Here is a 21062-nt window from a genome sequence, read left to right as displayed (position 1 = left end):
AGAGGTAAAGGTCGGAGGAGCCACGGGAGTATGAACTCCGGCAAGCTGTTCCAAAATGGCATCCATGGAGACACCTGTTTCACAAAATAAGCAAGTGTTAGATGTCCGTGAGGAATCACTTATACAAGATACAACAAATAAGCTACTCCTACCCGAACTTCCTAATCCAGCCCTAGCAAAGTCCTGAACTTTAATGCTGGCAGCGTCATCTCCGAGATAACTGTCCAAGGGCCGAAACCAGCTGGACGTTATGTAAGCTGAAGGACCTAAGGGAATAGGTTCCGGAGGGCCGGAGCCCATCCGGGATCGACCTAGGAAATCTCCTAAGTTCGAAAAATAAAATTCCTTCAAACGATCCCCCCACCGGGTCGATGGCATCCTAAACCTATGAAGACGCTCGTCGAACCCTACAGGCCAATGACTGGCGTATTCACCAACGGAAGGAACATAACAAATTATCAAGGGAGACTTACCGCCGGCACCGGAGGTGCTAGCACCAGGAGCCCCCGAGTTTGGCTCTGGGACCGAAGGCTGTGGCCGGGGAGTTTGCTTCGCCGAAGAATCCTCAATACGAAGGGGCCTCCTGGCAGGACGATCCCCAATCTCTTCTTGAAGAATCTTGTCAAAAAATTTAGCCTCGGACTTCCCGGCAATTGCTTGGCTCCTTCGCACCACCGGACTCCCCACGCGAAGTCCCCTCCCAGAGGCAGCCTGGGCCTGAGAGTACGCTTTCTCCTGGGCCTTCCGGTAGAGATAATCTTGGTATTTTTTCTCTGCCGTGGCAATGAGCTCATCCCGGAAGGCCTTCTCCGCAACCGGCGACCTTGCGTTGGGACAGATGACCCGGGAGAGGTTGGAGTCCTCCACGGATTGATGAGGAAGGATAAGTTTGGCCTTCCTGCAGTTCTCCGTGGTGACCAAACCCCCGACATCGAGATCGGCGCGGTCGTAGGAGGCGAAGGCTTGGGCCCTCCGGAGGAAGGTCTGAGTAGGGGGCGTCCGCTGGTAAGGTGGGATCCGCACCCACTCAGTAAGGAGCTCTGGGTGGTCCACGGCCCTGAACCCGGAGGAAAAGAAAAAGCGATGGCGATACTCCTTAACGTGAGTCTGCCTATTATACGGAACCACCCCCTCGTTAGCGGGATGGATCCGGAACCCATAGAAACCATCCTTAAGTTTGTCCCCTTTCTTGGGGACGGATACAAGTTCATAAAAATATAAAATTTCCACTGGGCTGGGAGATCCCCATCCGCGGGCGGTATAAAAAATAAATAAGCCTGAAAGCAGGCGATAAGCTTGAGGAATGAGTTGGTATGGCGCAAGGCCGACAAATACAAGGAAATTAACAAAATAATCTTGAAGCGGGAGCATGGCACCGGCCATCAGGTGAGTCTGACTCCAAGCCCCGAAGCCGTCATAATTGTGATTAGGCGTCTCCGAGTCGCGAGGTGGCCGGTGATAGGTCCCTGAAGTGGAAGGTTTGATCCCAGCAACGTCTATAATATTCTCCAGCTGGTGAGGGCAAGTTAGGGTGGAACGAAGCTCAGCCGCTTCCCACCCGGTCGCTCGGGATTTGTAACCCTCCTGGGCAACAGGTCCCAGGGAAACCTCCTCCAGAGTGGCCATGCTTTTCCCGCTCTTCTTCGAAGATTTCGAACCAGAAGCAGACATTTTGTATTCTGTGAAAAACAAAAAAAAAAGAAAGAGAAAATTCCAGCAGTTAGGTCCCATACCAAACCCTAAGTCAAGAAAAAGGGAGTGGGGGTCCCCTAACCGCTGGAAAGAGGCCCCCTCCGGACACGTGTCACATGGGAAACCCTAGAAAGATTCCCTGAACAAGTGTCGGGTGCAGTAAGATCGCAGAAAGTGGTTTTACAGAGTAAAAGAAACAGAAGGGAAAAGACCCCATTCTATGCCCTAAGCAACCGTTGAACGAAGAACATATGGCTCTCTTCAACAAAAATGCACGATTATAACAGAGGCATGATAATGGCGGTCCTACAACTAAAGCAGTAGACACAAAACAGAACACCTGAAGAACCTAAACACTTGCATGCCCAGAAATCTCAAAGTACGAACCCAGAAAAACAAACAAAGCAAGTAAAAGCATGTCACTATCAAAGGATGCAAGAAACTTACAGTAAATTGTTGAACTGGGGGTCCTGAGTATGGCCGAGTAAAGTTGAGAAGAACTGATGATAGCAAGCACGGAAAAACTGGAAGAAATGGCGAAGTGTTAAGACGGTTCGGGCAGTTTTGAAGAATTTTCTCTCTGGGAAATTCGAGCAAAAGTGGCAAGGAATGGAAAGTAACCAAAATGAAGGAAAGATGATGGCTTTTATAGGCAAAAGTGCATGAGGAACAGGCGTCACCACCTACCAATCGTACGGTGGGGGAGATGCACGATTCGAATACCCAAAGATCAACGGATCAGATCAAGCTGCCATAAAGGCGGTGGAAACGTTTGAGTATCCGTCTGACACCATTAATGCGCCGCATCAATCAAAGGGCGTGAAACGAATCGACCTCTGCAGAAAAGCGAATCGCTGCATTTAATGCCATCATTAGACACACCCTCACGCGCCCCAAGCTCGTGCCAAGAAACCGAGGAGGCGGCCGGAGACACCCCTGCAAAAAGCGAATCGCTGCATTAAATGTCATCATTAAATGTGCCCTCACGCGCTCTGGGCTTGAGCCAGGGAACCGAGGAGTCAACCGGAGGCGCCTAAGCAAGCCTTGGTTTATTTTTCCAAGTAAACAAGGCTTGGGGGGTAAATGTTGCCCCTGAATTCGCCCAAAATACGTGGACCAGTCGAATTGGGACACGTGGATCAGATAACTTGTAAATATTTGATAAGTCTTTGTACGCCACAAGAAAGCACCCTGGGCATAGGTCCCGGAGGAGGCACCCGGAGTACAAGGTACTCCCGGAAGCTCGCATAGCATGAAGCCTCTCCGGGATGTGTCAGGCCTCTCCTGAGCAATCAAGTCGCATTTAATGCCGCATGGGAGGAAGCGTGTTGGGACTGTAACACGCAATAAAGTCTGACGGCACAACCCCCAAACAGCAGCGCCACAGTAATGATCATTTAAGTCTAGCGACAGCTACTCTGCGAAGAGTCACGTCAATCACAAGGCAAAAAGGACATTCCTCATAAAAACCCTACAACACCTAGGGATTTGACCATGCATCATCCATGGTATATTCATTGGGAATACCCAACTTTATGGATACTTACAGATACGTTTGTAAGAACAATTCTAGGGATTACCCCACCAAAACACTATAAATACCCCCTCAAAGCTCATTTAATGGGGTCGAGAATCTTGGATTGCATATGAGCAAGAAGAGAAAATACTCACCAAGAACATTCTCTGTATTAATGAGGACAACATTCCCTCAAGTGTGGAATCTGTATTAAATACATCCATTAATAACAAAGACTCGTGGACTAAGGCTCATTAACGCCCCAACCACGTAAAAAATCCTCATCTCGCTTTCTTACAGCTCACTACTATAATCATATTTTAATAGTTTCCGAAAATCTCGGTCAACACCTATAAAATGAAAAAAATTAAAAAAAATAAAGTGGGCATCTGACCATCGGGCCGACCATCGGGCCCTACATCGGGCCCATCGGGCCAGTCCTATAAATAGAAAATTTTTAAAAAAAATCCAAAATGGGCATCAGACCATCGGGCCCTACATCGGGCCATGCATCGGACCATCGGGCCATGCATCGGGCCTTCATCTTCAAGCTCATATCAAACCAGAAAATCGGATTTTCTTGCCCAGAAAGATCACAAACCCTAGATCTACTCCATCTAACCCTAGATCTAATCAAGAATGCACATATCCAACCTAAATCTATCAACAAACAACATTTTCACCATAATCAATAAGAAAAAAAAATTAAAAAACCGAAAGGGGACAGGCTCGTCGCGTGCTCTGTGGATGGGTTCCCTCCGTGGGGTGGTGGGTTCCCTCCGTGGGGTGGTGGGTTCGGTGGGTTCTTCATTCGAGTGGGGAATCGTGGATGGTGCGATTTCAAACGCTAGAGAGAGAGAGAGAGAGAGAGAGAGAGAGAGAGAGAGAGAGAGAGAGAGAGAGAGAGAGAGAGAGAGAGAGAGAGAGAGTTTAGAAATGAGGGGGGTAAAATTGGGTTTAAGTAAAAGTTATCCCATTTTACAAATTATGTATAGTTTTAGATTAGGATACCAATTTTAGTCTCTAATATGCATATAATTTCAAATTTCTCTTTGACAATTTTGTTAGTATGCTATATTTATTAACTTATTATTCGACAATCGAAATCAAGATATAAAAAACCAACTAAATAGATTGTTGATTTACCACAACCAAATACTATAACGAAATATGTGTAAACTAAACACATATTCACTGAAAAAGAAGGCAAAATAAGGTAATTCTTTTTCTTCCTTTTCTTCTTTGAAAAATATATATGATAAATTTATTAAATGCAACTCATTCATAATATACATCTAATTCTATTCCCAAATAAATAAATAAAAATAAAAAATCCTAGAAATTGAAGAGCTAAAAGTCAACAGGAAGGCTACTTAAGAATGCTAAGGTGTGAGGAGATGTGGACTTTCCGAACGGTGAACACCATCGAGGAAGCTTCGAAAGAACTCTATCAACTTTTGGTGTAAGTCTGTTGATATCAGTTCTGAGCTTCAGAAGCTGGAGATCATGTTTCTTCCCGTCCACGACCTCAGTTGACCGAGAAGAACTTTCCTGCCAGAAAAGTGTTAGAACAAACTTTGTTGGTGCTTTCTGCCCCCCCGAAAACTGAATGGTGTGCCATCCGTCAACACTGCTCTTGCCACCAACTGGCACTAATTCATCTGAGCTGCCTGCATCTGAGATTGAGAGGTAGAGAAGAATCAGAGAGAGCATAAAATGACACTAAAGAATGTAGTAATGAGGCTTTTGTCAAACATCAGAAGATGATTCGAAAATGGTGAACACAAAAACATTTCTGTCAATTAATTTTCAAAATCCAAAAGATGGGAAAAATGTGAATTTGTGTATGAAAAATCAAACTTTTAGCTATAGGACAAGGTCAGGAGCTGACTGTGTTTATCATAATCAAATTTTAGTTATACCTTTTAACGCAAAATCTTCGATTTCCTTAAAGTTGATTGCTAGAGTCCAGCGTGTTGAAAATCTTGTATCAATCACAACTTGAGTGATCCTTTTCTTCCCTTGAGTATCACTGTCGATATTCAGCAAAGGCAATTCTGATTTGCTCCATCCGCCTTCAGTATCATTTTGGGTCCAGCAACCATATTTGACTGAGAAAGTAACAAAATCGACGACATTGTTCCTTCCGCATACAAAGCCTTCATTAATCTGTTCAACTTCTTTTGTCAACTTTCCAGGAGTTGCAGAAAACATAGAAACAAAAGAGATAGGATCTTGCTTTCCTGTTGTATCCACAACATGCACAACCTGAGCAACACACGAAATTGTAATTCACAGTTAAGAAAAAGATTGAAGACGCATACACACCAAAAAAAAAAAGGATTGGCATAGGCAAAATGAGATTATCCATGTTATGCAGGTAACAAGATGATCAAAAACACCCACTCAGTCAAATGCACCTCTTCTGTCCTCGCCTTTATTATGAACCTAGGAATGGTTTCGACGGCCAGGCCAGGTGGAGATTGGGTGGAGGGAGGCCTACCGTTCCTATGGGCTAAAGCTTTTAACTTGAAAAATCTAAAAACTGAATGTGAGAGTGCCTCACTAGTACAACTATACATACATTAAACTTTGCTCAATAACAATAGGTTTAGGGCTCTCAATATACTCGGGAGGAGGTCACTAATGGCCATGTGACCATCTCTCTTTAATATGAAGCAAAGAAATCGGAACATCAAAATCTAACATAACACAATAAGAGTGAACACAAAAACTTACATTAACAGTTCTGGAAATGTGTTCGGTAAATGGTGGAACTATTTCCAATTTTACGACAGCAAGTGAGAGAGCAAGCAACAAGCAGGATGAGAGGATAGTCACTCTCTTTACACCTACACATCAGTTGTGACTTTGAGTTTTGGTCATGAAGCAAAGAAGAGAGAACAATCAATTTGAAGAATAAATTAATGCTCAACCCATCAAATGAAAAATGTAGACAGAAAATATCATTTGGCAACTCCAAAAAAATAAAGGAATCAATTAGTGTAGCAACAAATGTGTGTGCATTATTTTACATTAAGATGAAGCTCTATAACAGCTAGTTTTTTGAATTAAGAAGATGTCTAAGCCTATTTCCATCTCAGTGCCAAATGGTGTAAATGAAACAATAAAGCTACCATCCAGTAATGAAGAAGAGACAGGAGTTCGGTAGCATTCCATGCTGGCTTCATTTTCTTATCAGGATAATTAATAAAATGGTTAAGAAATTCATAATAATTATGCAGGCAAATTTGTTTTTAAACAGCTGCAAGATACTTTAAACCAAAATTCATTTCATTTATCACAGATTGATGATCTGTTTTATTTTGGGTAGGAGTTACTTGACATGAACCCAACAACTTCAATATTATAAATCATACTTGAATGTCTTGAAGGTGGATCCATTGACAACACCTACTTCACAAACTTATTATATGAAACTTAACGCACATGCATAAGCAAGACAATGTCAGCAATGATTGAATAAAATTTATCTAAGGAAGAAAACCTGAAAGATGAACGTATGATAGGAGGTACACCAGAGTAAGACACATGACAACTGCAATGAAAGTGGCAACTATCACATTTCCCAGCCACTCAGGAGTGCTACCAGGATTCCTGCAAACACAGAGATGTACAACAAAGTTTCGCTATCAAAAAATTGATTTTGAGTGTTTATTGTTTATCGTGTTTCAACAAAAGTACAGCTATAATTACCTATCAAATCGAACCCAAGTTGCAATCAATGTGTCGACCAACCGAATAAAATTACCAGCAGATAATAATATTGGTACAACCAAGCCCATCACGAGAGTAGCCAGTTTGAGTGGCCTAGGTAATCGAGCTGGGCTTAGAGTGGCTTCAAGCAGCCCATCTGAAGATTACAGTAGAACAAATTGATTAAGATGTGTTTAGATCAAAACATAGAGTTCGATGTACTATATTTTCTTTAAATAATAACATAACAAATATTATTGATCAAAACCAAAGTAAGATACTTGTAAATCTAAACATACATGTAAATGCGGGTGGAACCAGCCAAACAAGAGCCAGATAAGTGGAACCAATTTTATAGTAGTTTCCCAGAATGAGAAGAACAAGCCACTGAACAGATCCAGCTTTGTAGAGCCACCTTTCAGCATCAAACTTGACTACATCAGCTTGAATTATTGGAGAGAGCTGCCTTCTCTTGGAATATACTTTTGACAAATATTTTTGGAGAATAAGATAACCAATATATTGACCAATCAATGCTCCAACAAGAGCCGGTGCTGCAAATAGCCCAAACACCAACCATGGGCTCGCAATATAGGGTGTTGGGGATGAGGATAAAAAGGGTAGAGTGAAAGCAACAAGAACAGCTAAACCAACTGCAAAAATCCACGTAAGGATGATACTCAAACTTGACAAGGCAAGTGAAATTGCAGCCGGATAACCACCAACAATCAAAGATGTAACCCAAATCAGAAGTGATTGCATTATCACTGAAATATTAAGTAAATTTGAAAAGTGTTGTCTGAATACGATCATATATGTCCCCTGAGAAAGCAACAAGTATTAGAACTACACTGACTTTTGAAAAAGGTGTTAGAAACACGTTGTAAAATTTCTGAAGGTATAGCAGTTTGTGTATTGTAAGTTTGTAACTATACCAAAATGTCAAAATATATGGCTCTGTTTTGCCCAGCATTTTCCTCAGCTTCTACTGCACTGGATTTTGAAAGGTCAGAAGATCTAGCAATCTGAAGCAGAAAAGCAAGCATATTTTCTCCAAGATGTTGAAGAGATCCTGGTTTCAGGAGTTCAACTTTGTCATTCTGCATTGATTTGGAGGATTAGAAAAAAAAATCCGCCTCAAAGTTTTCATCAAAGTATATATATGCTGATGCTTTATAGATATAGGTATCATTAGTATGAACACTAACTATCATGACTAGCAAACAAAAATTAAATTTCACAGAACCAATTTAACTTGCAAATCTAGCTCACAAGAGTCAACTCTTGCACCTATCTCATTACGGTTCTGGGTTCTACAAAGATTTATCTGGCACTCTGTCCTATTGTATATTCATACTCTATGGAAAAAGTCAAGGGCAATGAAAATTCAATTTAGCTTCGATTTTTTGTACAAAACAAATATTCAGCTTTGATTTTAATGACATCATTCTAAATCAAGACAAATAATAGTAGCAAGAGATTGGATTTCTTCGTACAAACTCCCATTAAATTGTTGTTGCAAACTTCACTTCATCAAGCCAGAATATAATTAGAATGCTGAAAAACAATGAGATAAAAAATGACATATATTTTGTAGCAGTGAAAGAAGACCTTAGTGTGATATACTGCAGAGTTATCCGTGTAAGCAAAGTCAAGTCCTGAAAGGCCAGCAAGCTCTTTGTATACTTGGAAATCTGTAGCAGATTTAATGACTCCAGAAGAAAATAGATCCTGTTGTAACAAAGTCACTCTGGTCTAAGCCTTATAAAAAAAAAAGTCGTTCTGGTCTAAGAATGTTTCGCAGAGCAAACAGCATATACTTTTTTTTGGTGGGAGAAGGAGCAGGGAGTGGGGGACTAATTCATGATTCGAGAAATAGCACAAACCTGTGAAATAATCTGGCCAGAAGGATATTTTGCCACTAATGCAAAGTTCTCAATAGCCCATGGATTAGGACCCGCCTATTAACCAAAAGATACAGATGTTAATGAATGAAATTATGCTTGCACATAATACAGAACAGTAAGTAAAATTCTACCAGACCTGAAATATGGTAGATTTCCCTCCAATACCCATGGCCTCCAAATCAATAGCCATACGAACAGTTTTACTCCAGGGATGCTGTAGATGGGTATTTCAAATTAATAAGTAAGCATTTTCATGCAGAGCAACACAGATACAAGGCACTAAACCAAACAAATCTGAAACATTTGCGTAAACTAATTGGCTGCATCTTCAGCCTGAATGTTAGCAATCACATATTCTAAATGCTTGGAAATCACTAGGATGCCCATAAAGAGCTTCAGGCTGTATGTTAACAATCACATATTCTAAATGCTTGGAAATCACTCGGATGCCCATAAAGAGCTTCAGCCTGTATTTCACCATAATTTGCAGTAAATATAAGTTCTGGTTGCTGATTCAATACAATTCTGTACTCTGCTTTGAAGTCAATATAAGATCTTCTTTGTCTCCTATCGTGTATTGACGATCAAATATTCTGATTTTGAACCATTATGGTAGCACAAGGTTTTGAAAAACAGTGCAACCTCATTATATGATATATTCATTTATAGCATGAAAGAATGTACTTTAGCTTTGCACCACATTTAGATGATTATATGAAAGATGCTTCCTACCTGAGTTATAAAGCTATGAGCACCATTCAAGCCTTCTTCCTCACCAGTATTAAACAATATGATTACAGAGTGCTTAAATCCATGAGCCCACTGAGAAACCCCTCGAGCAAGTTCCAACATAACTGCTACACATGAGCTGCAATCTCCAGCACCTCCCCTGAAACATATGTGACAATTTTTCACCAACATAGAATGACTTCTTGATAAGCAATAATGTATTAACAAGAACAATGTAAAACATATGTTTTTGTGAGTAGGAGGGGACAAGAATTTTCAACAAACATTCATGTGAAACAATATTAATGCCAGAGGAAAGAAGAACAGAATATTAGTATTCATAAACTTCCATGTGTACTGCAACAATATAGAACTAAGATTTTGATGCTCTAATAAAAGTCAAACAGCTATACATGCCCTTCATCACTAGAAATAAAGAGAACAAGGATGAAGGAGCATACGTTGAGAAAACAGTATCGATGTGAGAAGAGACCAGAATTGCATTTTCTCTCGCTTGAGACACATATTTTGGCGAGATTCTTACAATGACGTGATCTAAATCAGAATAAACAAGAGTTTTTCCATTAAACAGGCCACCAGTCATTATATTTGCTCCACTTTTTGCATTGAAAAGTTCTACTTCAACATCAACCTCCCAGTGGGCTGTTTTCTTGATCTCTTCTGATGCTGACAAAACATACTGCATAGCGAATTGGGAAAAAGGTCAAACCAATCACAAATACTAATCTTTAACTAAAAATATTCCTATTATGAATAATTCATTGATTATAGATAACCCCACGAACATCATGTCTTCCTCTATAATCACATCATAATTTGAAAACACATTTTGGTCGTTCACCTAAAAAGATATGGCATACTTATGTAATAGAGTAACAAAGCAACAAAACATGGATAAGTTCAGTCTACTCATAACAAAGTTACATCTTTTTCAACCATATACTAGAGAAAATTCACAGCTATATACACAAACGCATATATCTATGTTATAATATGTATGGAAAGGCGCCAACCTGAACAGCATGATTCAAAGCATCAGAGCCAACAGAATGAGGGCCCAACTCAGTCAAAGCCCTGACATGGTTAAGAGCTTGAACCTCTGAGAAACCCCTTTTGCCAGCTTGGTCGGCAGTGAGAGGCAAAGGCAAGCTCAGATATTGGTAATGGTAAACGGTCCACGAAGAATAGACAATTGCGACGAACAAAGTCAACCATACGAAAGGCGACCTGTGTGGGGGTGGGGCTTTTGTTGGAGGTTGTGAGGGATTATCATGAGAAATGGGCTGGTTCGAGTCGGCCGAGGAAGATCCTTCAGATTGAAACCTCTTCCTCATAATTCCAATTCCAATTCCAATTCCAATTCCAACGACAGAAGAAGGAGCTTTAGTTTGATGTTGCGGAGCTTTCCATAGCTTTAGTTAAAAGAGTTGCCAAATAAATAATCTATTCAAAATTTTCTCAAGTCAATACGACTAAGGAGGTTCGGATTCAGTATTACTAAATTAAGAAATTTTAAAGACTACTATAAAAGTGAGAATTCGCTACGGTCATAAAAATATATTTTTTTTTTTACCGTAGCTAAAAAAAATTAAACAACGGTTTAAAATCGTCGAAAAAAATTAGTATTTTTGATGGTTTTTTTTTATTTAAGCGTTTACATATTACAATCATGTATAACTTGGGACTCGAACCAGGACCTTCAACACACACGCACCCTCCTATGGCCACTTGAGCTAGCCTCAAATGGTTTAGTATTCCCGATGGTTTATAATAATGATTACAAGAATAGGCGACGGTTTAAATAGAATTCGTAAATTTATTAGGCCCTTGTAAGAGTCCAATAAAAAATCGTTACCTACTTCTCGCCACATTTCCCACGTGTCCACCTACTTCTTTTCTATTTCTCACATGCCCACCTAGTTCTTCTCACATATTTCTTCTCCATTTCCCACACCCTAAAACGAAAATCTTAATTCTCCAAAACCCCACCCATGCCTCCGGACTATCCCCCTCCTCTCTCGCCGTCTTCCTCCCTTTCTCGATCTCCCTTTCTTCTCGTCTCTCTTGTCCATCGATCTCCACCCACCCCTCCTCCCGTTGGTCTCCCTCTCCTCTCCGTCGCATACGTCGGACCACCACCGCCTCCTGTCGGTGTCCCTCTCATCTCCGTCTCATACGTTGGACCACCACCACCTCCCGTTCGTCTCCCTCTCTCTCTCTCTCCGAGCTCGGTATACATTTATTTATTTATATATATACTTTTTATTTATTATATATATCTATTTTGTTATTGTATAAATTTAATGTGTTTTAAAGTTAGTTGTTATTGTAATAAAATCAATTAGTTGTTTTATTTTAATTTAGGTAAAATTATAAAACTAATGCAGAAAAAAATAAGGAAAAATTTATATTTTTTCTCTCTTTTTTTTTACATTCTCAACGGTTTAAAATCGTCGCCTATAATAGGGTATATGCAACGGTCCACATTAGCCTATTTTGCCCATTTTGCGACAGTCGTATAGGCAACAGTTATAAAAACCGACAGAAATACTTTAAACGACTATTTAAAAACGTAAAAAAAAAAAACATTTTTGTAGTAGTGAAATGGTGTATTTAATGATAATTAATTAATAAAATTATAATTAAAATTATTATACTAAATTAGGAAACATGCCGTGCTTCGCGTGCGGTATATCATTTCATTTAATGACTAGAGCTGGCCAATATTACGTTATAGTCTGATTTGTTAGAAAGAATCAAGACAACCCAACAGAGTGATCTAGAATTACAAGAGTATAAAAAAAAATGCTTGAAGTTGGGTCAGCATAAAGCTTCTCAATTTCATTAGATGAATTAGTATGATTTAGAAACAAGATTTTTGTACTAGTTGATGATGGTATATATTAGACAGAAAATTCTGGATGAGCTTCATAGCACGCCATATTCACTACATCCGAGGACAGCTAAGATGTATCATAATGTGAAAGCCTGTACTGGTGGTCAGGTATAAGAGGTGACATTGTGGAGTATGTGTCAATTATTTAATTTACTAGTAGCTCAAGGTAGAGCATTAGAGACCAGCGAGAATAATTCAATCTCTAAAAATTCCTTAGTGGAAATGGAAAGAAATAACCTTGGACTTCGTGGTTGAATTATCAAGAGCAATAGAGTTCTACAATCCTATCTAGGTAATTATGGACGGATATACAAAGATAAAGCACTTTTTGTTGGGCTTTGTGCCCTAAATAAAACTCTATTTTAATGTAATCTTTTCTATTTATTTACCAATAAAGAAACATATTTATTTTCGTTACTTGTTTAGAGTGTTATTTGGTTCATGTGATTATTTATATGTTTATTTGATTTATAAATTCATCCAAATCCTTATCACATTGATATTCTTGTTTATTGTGTCGTCAGCACAGTGGAAAGTAATCAAGATTATGTGATTAAATGTATTCCTATGATTTATCAGTACACATAATTTAACTGATAGGATAATCTACAATGTAGTTTACTTGCATATTGGATAATTGTTATGTCCTTTTTCAGGGCATTGGTTAAAGTAAGCTTGAGTTGGATGCATGGAGTATGCATTGGAAGGAACCGATATTGAACTTGAACTAGATATGATAAATTTACCGTAATATTTATTCAATTCAATATCACCTAGTTTATTCTAGATCAAAGGATCTCAATCCTGAGATGGTTAGGTTCTAGTTCAGTTGCATTATTTGTGTTCTTAAATCTGTTCGTTAAAGTCGACCAAATGGTTCTTCTCGTGACATATAGGTTAAGGACATGGTAGTTCAATTAAGTGGGAGCGCTAATCATAAATATAGAATCTATAGCTTCTATCCGGATATAGAAGTCAAACGATGATTTCCTTCGAGCTTGGCTTAACAGAGATAAATAGTTGAGTACTCATTTCAGTGATTATATTAGTTCACTAGAATATCATTTATAGGTACAAAATCCAACACTTCAATCTATCACCGGAGAGATCACAAAATCCACAACAAAACACAACAATGAAAAATAATAATTGTTTTTCTTTTTTTTTTTTAAAAAAATGGTACCTTTTTGAATTGGGTGAAATAGTTATCTCAGTAAATAATGGAGTTTGGTGGAGTTCTTGGGTTTCGTGTCACTGCGAAATGGTCGAAGTTTGGTGGTAGCTTTCGTGGTCGTCGAAGATGAAGAAAAAACGTGGGTTTTGTTGGTTTCATGCGACTATGGTGAAGACGGGGAGTTTGGTGGTGAATTTCGTGGGTTTCGTGGTCGTCAGAGATGAAGACTCTTCATGGTTGGTTAGAGTTAGTGGAGACGGTGGGGAGACAGTGGGTTGCTTTTGTTGGGGGAGATGGTGTGCGTGAAGAGAGAAAGACACATACAGAGAGAGGTAAAGTTTAATTTAGGGGTATTTTAAAAATCTTTCAAAATTAAAAAAATCAATTAGTATAAATTATGTTATACACTTATAGGGCTCGTTTGGAACGCCGTATTAGGTCGTATTGTATTGTATTGTATTATATTGAATTGTATTTTATGCAATATTTTTATGTAAAACTATATATGGTATTAACTTTTATGGACACCTAAATGTATAATATTTTAGTATAAATTAAAGTTTAACATAATATTATATAAAAATATGATATGTAATCCAATTCAATATAATACAATACAATACAATACAATACAACTTAATACGGCGTTCCAAACGAGCCCATAGTGTAAATTTTAATATAAAATGTATTTTTAAACATTAATAGTGAAATTTTCCAAATAAAAATTCCATTTACCTTTCATTAAAAAAAAGTACAAGAAGCTTATTGTTCAAAGTAGGGGTGTACATCAAACCGCTCAAACCGCCCGTACCGCACCGCAAAAAAAATGCGGTTTGAAATTCTTCGCAGTGCGGTTGCGGTTTGAATTTTTCCCAAACCGCGCGGTGCGGTGCGGTTTGCGGTTTTGAATTATTAAACCGCGATTCAAACCGCACCGCACCACATGTTTTAAAATTTCAATTTTTATATTTATTTAATTATAAATCTTAGGGCAAAATCTATCTCTTCACAAACCCTCTCTTCTTAGCAACAAACCCAAGCCCATATATGTGTATTGAAATTTAGAGTTAGAAGTTTGTGTTTATTTTATTTTTAATCTATTGTTGAAAGTATGTTAGTTGTACATTTATATTATTTTTGGAATTTAATTAGTTTCAAGTTTGTTATTTTGATTTAGGTGTGTTGTTGAAACTTTAAAAAGATTATTGAATTATTGTTGTTGTTATAACTTTTATTTTTTTTATTTTTTGAAATAAAATCATCCAACTTTATTTAAATGCAATCATTCATGATTACAAGAAGCAAATCGGTAGACACCTCATTGCTCAAAAGAGTACGATCAGCGATAAAATAGGAAGCTCGAGCTAACGCATGAGCAACTCTATTTGCAGACCGTCTAATAAAAATAACAGAAACACCCCTCAATTGTTCTAAAAACATTTTACAATCAGAAACAATACTCCCAAAATATGACAATAAAGGAAGATCACTCCTAATTGCTTGAACCACAGATAAACAATCCGTTTCAACAACCGCCTCTTGCCAATCTCGTTGTTTTATCCAACTTAAGGCCTCCCGAACCCCCATTGCCTCCGCCAATTCAGGAGTTACAATCCCTGCCCGACACCTTGTAATAGCCTCAACAAAGTGACCATTTGCATCTCTAGCCACACAAACAAAGCTATAAGTGCCATTGCTGTCAAAAATTGCAGCATCAATATTGACTTTAATAGTGTTTGCACCAGGCCTGGACCAAGCCGAATGCCCATCTTTTTCTGTGAGAAAAGCTGCTGTAGGCACCAGCATTCGGTCTTGAGCATTGCACCAGTTGGAGAGAGCATTCTTGGCCAGAAATACAACAGCAGCTGCTGTCGTTACCGTGTCTGACCACACCAGATCATTCCTGGTCTTCCAAACAGCCCAACACAACACTGCAACATCCGCTAGTTGATCTTTATCTAGCTGCAGGAACATGGCTTCCAACCAACCTGCAAATGAGGTCACGGCTGGGGTAGTTTTCCTCAAACCAGCAAGCTCCCAACAACTATTAGCGAACGGACAATCCACCAAACAGTGGTACGGAGTTTCAGCATGAAGCACACATCTTGGACAGCTATGATCAACTTGAACATGTTTAGACCGCAACCGTGTTTTAGTAGGAAGACAATCCGAAGCCGCACGCCACACTAGATCTTTGACTTTAGGAGGAACATGCAACTTCCAAATACCCTTCCAAATTGCAGAATTACTCTGTTGAGACACCCCATCCTTAGACAATTGTAACTGCTTATATGTTGATTTAACTGAAAAATGCCCAGTTTTTTCCCAACACCAAAACCATTCATCAGCTCTTCGACTTAAAGATAAGGGAATACTAAGGATTAAATTAGCGTCCCTGTCATTAAACAAATCACGAACCAAGTCGACATCCCAGGCAACATCTTCAGTAGACATTAACACATTTACAGTTTGATTTACTAACGCCGGATGAGAGGAGGAGACTCTCGGATCACCTTGGTCAGGCAGCCACGGGTCCAATAGAATGTTAACAGTTGAACCATCCCCAATACGACACCTGACCCCACTTCGAACCATCTCCTGAGCTTCCATAATGCTACGCCACACAAAGCTCGGATTACACCCCAAATCAGCAGATAGAAAGCTACCACTTCTGTAATAACGGGCTTTAAAGATGCGGCTCACCAAGGAATCAGGCTGACTTAACAAACGCCAACCTTGTTTGCTTAAAAGGCTCAAGTTAAAATCTCGCAGGTTCCTAAAACCCATTCCGCCCTTAGACTTATGAACTGTTAACTTCTCCCAACTCTTCCAATGTATCCCTTTATTATTCCTTGTTGAAGCTTGCCACCAGAATTTGCACATTAGTTGCTCCATTTCCTGACAAGTTTCCACAGGTAAAAGGAAAACATTCATGGCATAGCTTGGTAAGGATTGAGCCACACTTTTAATTAGTAACTCTTTTCCAGCTTTAGACAAAAATTTTCCTTCCCAACTTTGAATTCTTTTTCTCATTTTATCCTTCAAGAAACCAAGCAATGAAGTCTTGTTGCGGCCCAAAGTGTTTGGAAGGCCCAAATAAAAACTATTCTCCCCAGCTTCAGCGATTCCCATCAAAGAACAAATTGTATTCTTGACATTCGGGGTTGTATTTGGACTGAAGAAAATAGTGGACTTCTGATGATTGACTTGCTGACCCGAGGCTTCTTGAAAACATTGTAAGAGTTCCATCACATTTCTAGCACCCTCCTCTGTCGCTTGACAATAGATATAACTATCGTCTGCAAATAACATATGAGACACCAAAGGAGCCCCCCTTGCAACTCTACAGCCTCGGATTCTGCCTCTTCTCTCATAATCATTCAACAATGCCGAGAAACCTTCAGCACACAAGATGAAGAGATAAGGTGACAAAGGATCACCTTGTCTCAGCCCTCTAGTAGGTACAATCGGCCCTACCTCTTGTCCCCCAGCGACAAACTTATAAGAAACTGAGCGGACACAAGTCAATAGAAGCTGAATACAATGTTCCTGAAATCCCAACTTTCTCAACATAGCTTCCAAAAAACCCCACTCAATCCTATCATACGCCTTGCTCATGTCCAATTTCAAAGCCATGAAACCTTGCTTACCTTTTTGCTTTCGCTTAAGATAATGCATAATCTCATACGAAACCAAAATATTGTCAGTAATAAGGCGTCCTGGTAAGAAAGCGCTCTGAGTCTCAGAAATAACACTTGGGAGACATCCCTTCAATCTATTTGCCAAAACTTTTGACGCAATCTTATAGAGAACATTACATAAAGCAATAGGACGCAAATCACTCATGCTTTCAGGGTGAGTCTTTTTCGGGATTAAAACAATATTAGTATGGATTAAGTGATCAGGAAACTCACCGACACTGAAGAAGTGTTGGACCATACTTGTGACATCCTTTCCCACAATATCCCAATGCTTCTGGTAAAACCCGGGGTTGAAACCATCCGGACCTGGAGATTTATCTGGATGCATTTGAAAAAGGGCTTTCCTCACTTCATGCTCCTCAACAGGAAGTAACATATCCCTGTTCTGGTCTTCCGAAACAATACCACGAACACAATCAATGACACGCTGCCAATTCGGATTTGAAGTAGAAAATAGCTCCATGTAGTACTTTGCCATCACATCTCGAAGACCACTATCCCAATCGACCCAAGTGCCATCATCATTCTTTAAGCACACAATTTGATTGGTACGCTTCCTACTACTTGCACATGAGTGAAAATATTTGGTGTTTTGATCTCCAGCTTGTAGCCACAACTGTTTCGACCTTTGCCTCCAATAAACTTCCTTCTTAGAGAGGACTTCAAAGAGTTGAGATTGTGTCTCTTTGTATTTTGAAATGGACTCTGAATCTCTTCTGCCCTTTAGTCTCTTGAGAATTTTATTACACCGGTTGATCTTGTAATTGAAATTTCCCGTGATATCTTTTCCCCAAGCACCAAGAGCCGTGCTGCAGGAGTTCAACTTCGTATCCAAAGACTCAAGCGGCTCCATATCCCAATTAGTTTGAACAATCATACGACACATAGGCTCTCGAGACCATGCATTTTCGAACCGGAACTTCTTTTGAGTTGGGACATGTTTACTTACAGCAAGGTCAATCCAAATAGGACAATGATCCGAAACCGAGACCTCCAAATTATGTAGTGAAGCCGAAGGAAACAACCCTTGCCATTCTTGAGAAATTAAAGCCCGATCCAGTCGAACTTCAACCCAATTTTCAGTGCCCTTCCCTTTCTCCCAAGTGAACGGATAGCCCCTCAAATCCATGTCAATAAGATGACACTCAGTAACCACATCTTGAAAGCCCGTGAGGAGCCAGTTCGGATATGGTCTCCCTCCCCTTTTATCACCATGGTTTAGCGTGTTATTTAAATCACCAAACAAGCACCAAGGAAGAGTTGACTCACCTAAAAGATCTCTGATTAATCTCCACGAGTTACCTCGCAAGCTTCTTTGAGGCTCACCATAAAAACCTGTAGCTCGAAATGTAGGAAAACCATCCATTTTCACCTCCAAATCAATATGGTTATTGCTAAAACTTAGCAACTTTCCTTCATCTTCTTTCTTCCATAACATAGCAAGCCCACCACTATGACCACGGGCCTCCACCACATAACAACCCTCAAAGCCCAACAATCTTTTAACATAATTAACTCTGTCACTTTTACAAATAGTCTCACAAAGAAAAATAATTGTGGGTCTCTTTTGGAAAACAATTTCCTTAAGGAATTGAACCACCCTCGGGTTCCCAAGCCCTCGGCAATTCCAACTTAGTAAACTCATAACGATTGGCGGGCCCCAAACTGAGTACCCGCCAAATAATCGTTTTTTGGAAAAATACCAACATAAGTGTCAGCTTTTTTGCTTAAAGAACCATCTCCCCCACTGGGCTTTTCCATTTGTAATGACCCATTATCATTTCCATTAACCCCATTTGCAAAAATGCCACTTTCCATATTAGTACCTTCCTGAAATAGCTCCACGTCCCCTTCCCTCCCATTCAACTTCAGCCCCACATTTTCCTCACTTGATTGACCAATCACCTCTCCCTCATTCACACGTCTCCTCTTGAGATCTATAATGACAATATCCCCATTTTCAATTCCTTTATTTATTCCTTCTTCCCCATGCAACTCCCTCCCATCATTATTGTCCACGTTAATTGTGCTATTAACAGAATTGGTATTAACACCAAAAGATCTTCCACCATTTACTCCACCAATCACTCCCTCCATCAACATCGAATCCCCCGAATCATGATCAACATTCAATGCCCTTTCATCCTTTCCCACCGTCGAGCTATGTCCGGCAACCCCCTCTAATGGCTGTCCCATATTATCTCGCAGCCATCGAGCCCCGATTTGTTTAGATTGTCTCCGGTCAGGCGCTTTCATGAACATACCGTAAGGTTTGGCAATGGTGTTTGCTGATTCCTCAAACAACCGATGACAGAAACGTTCGGAATGTCCGATAATACCGCAAATAAAACAAAACGTTGGGACTCTTTCATATTTGAAGTTAGCCCAGAACCACTCCACCTTGTTCTTGTATATCCGCATTCTTCGTTTGAGAGGCTTCTCCACGTTAATCAACACCCGAACACGGAAGTAATCTCGCCAAATACCGGCAAAATTCTTTGGACAGGAGGAAACATATTGCCCAATATAAGCACCCACCCCTTGCAAGACTCTATCCGATCGGAATCCCACTTCCAGATTATAAACTTGAACCCACATCTCCATCGTATTCAACGCCTTGTTCCTCGGGTTCTCACCTTCCTTCAATCGTTCAACAATCAAAGGATTCTTATTAAACGTCCATGGGGTACCCTCAAGAACTCTACCAATATCCACTTCATGGAAGAATTGGAATAGATATTTATTAGTTTCCAATTCCTTGACATACATACCTTTCCCTGGCCTCCACAGCGATGCCATAACATTTCTTAAAGAATCAAAATCTGCCGGTCTATCCGCCAATAACTTGCCCACCAAACACCATCTTCCATCAAAATCATCCACCAAACTCTCTTCTTGATCAAACAGTAAGCCTCCTCCCTCTTCATCTTCGACCTGTAGATCGGCCCACTGCACTCCCAAATCATCAACAGCATGACTGCTAGACGCCATTGTCACAATCACAAGGACCTGAACAACCAGATAAAACCACTAACACCACGTAGACTCACAAACTCACAAACTCACAAACATGTCAAAAGACAAGACTTTATCTTTCCATTTTTGAATTTCTTAAGTTTTAGTTGGGTATGATGATGATTGTTATAACTTTTATTAGTCTCAAGTTTGTTGTATTTTCTTAAGTGTTTTGGAATAATTATATTAATGATAGTTTAATTATTTTATGATGATTTCAAAAAAAAAAAAAAATTGTGATAGTTCAAACCGCATAAACCGCACCGCACCACATCATTTTTTGTGGTGCGGTTTTTGCGGTTTTTTAGTATCGCGGTGTGGGTGCGATTTGGAAAATTAGAAAAATCGTATGTGCGGGTTGGTTTGAAAAAATGGTTAAAAACCGCATCACCCGCACCGCGAACACCCTTAGTTCAAAGAAAAGAAAAAGAAAGGGGAGTGATATTTGCACCCCTTAAACTTATAAATACACCCAATTATTAAAAAAAATATAAACTTAAATAATTTTTTCAAATTAATCTTAATATTTTTTTAAAATTTTTTCTTCACATTATTTTATGTTAATTTCAATACTTATTTTGATTTCATTTTTATAATTTTTTCTAACTCATGTGTATTTTTTTTTTATTTTTTTCTAAAAAAATTTCACATAATTTTTTATTTTAATTTTTTTGTCATAATATTTAAAATACAC

At 39.4% G+C, this 21062-nt stretch overlaps 3 protein-coding genes across 3 annotated transcripts; all 3 read right to left on the bottom strand.

The window, feature by feature from the left end:
• Nucleotides 1–4420: 4420 nt before the first annotated feature.
• On the bottom strand, nucleotides 4421–11051 carry LOC115706728 (uncharacterized). Its single transcript, XM_030634452.2, has 13 exons — nucleotides 10596–11051; nucleotides 10023–10261; nucleotides 9565–9721; nucleotides 8969–9046; nucleotides 8812–8886; nucleotides 8537–8656; nucleotides 7861–8025; nucleotides 7225–7747; nucleotides 6926–7082; nucleotides 6717–6826; nucleotides 5948–6060; nucleotides 5131–5476; nucleotides 4421–4884 (listed from the first exon to the last, which is right to left on the bottom strand). The coding sequence occupies exons 1-13, from the start codon at nucleotides 10914–10916 to the stop codon at nucleotides 4559–4561; spliced, it is 2730 nt and encodes a 909-aa protein (XP_030490312.2). The 5' UTR covers nucleotides 10917–11051; the 3' UTR covers nucleotides 4421–4558.
• Nucleotides 11052–14924: 3873 nt separating this feature from the next.
• On the bottom strand, nucleotides 14925–18998 carry LOC115704451 (uncharacterized). The gene has a single exon (XM_030631658.2). The coding sequence runs from the start codon at nucleotides 18996–18998 to the stop codon at nucleotides 14925–14927; it is 4074 nt and encodes a 1357-aa protein (XP_030487518.2).
• LOC115702118 (uncharacterized) lies at nucleotides 18995–20344 on the bottom strand. The gene has a single exon (XM_030629576.2). The coding sequence runs from the start codon at nucleotides 20342–20344 to the stop codon at nucleotides 18995–18997; it is 1350 nt and encodes a 449-aa protein (XP_030485436.2).
• Nucleotides 20345–21062: the final 718 nt, after the last annotated feature.

This window comes from Cannabis sativa, chromosome 1, assembly GCF_029168945.1.
Source record: "Cannabis sativa cultivar Pink pepper isolate KNU-18-1 chromosome 1, ASM2916894v1, whole genome shotgun sequence".
Lineage (NCBI taxonomy): Eukaryota > Viridiplantae > Streptophyta > Magnoliopsida > Rosales > Cannabaceae > Cannabis > Cannabis sativa.
This window is presented reverse-complemented; position numbering and strand designations above follow the sequence as displayed.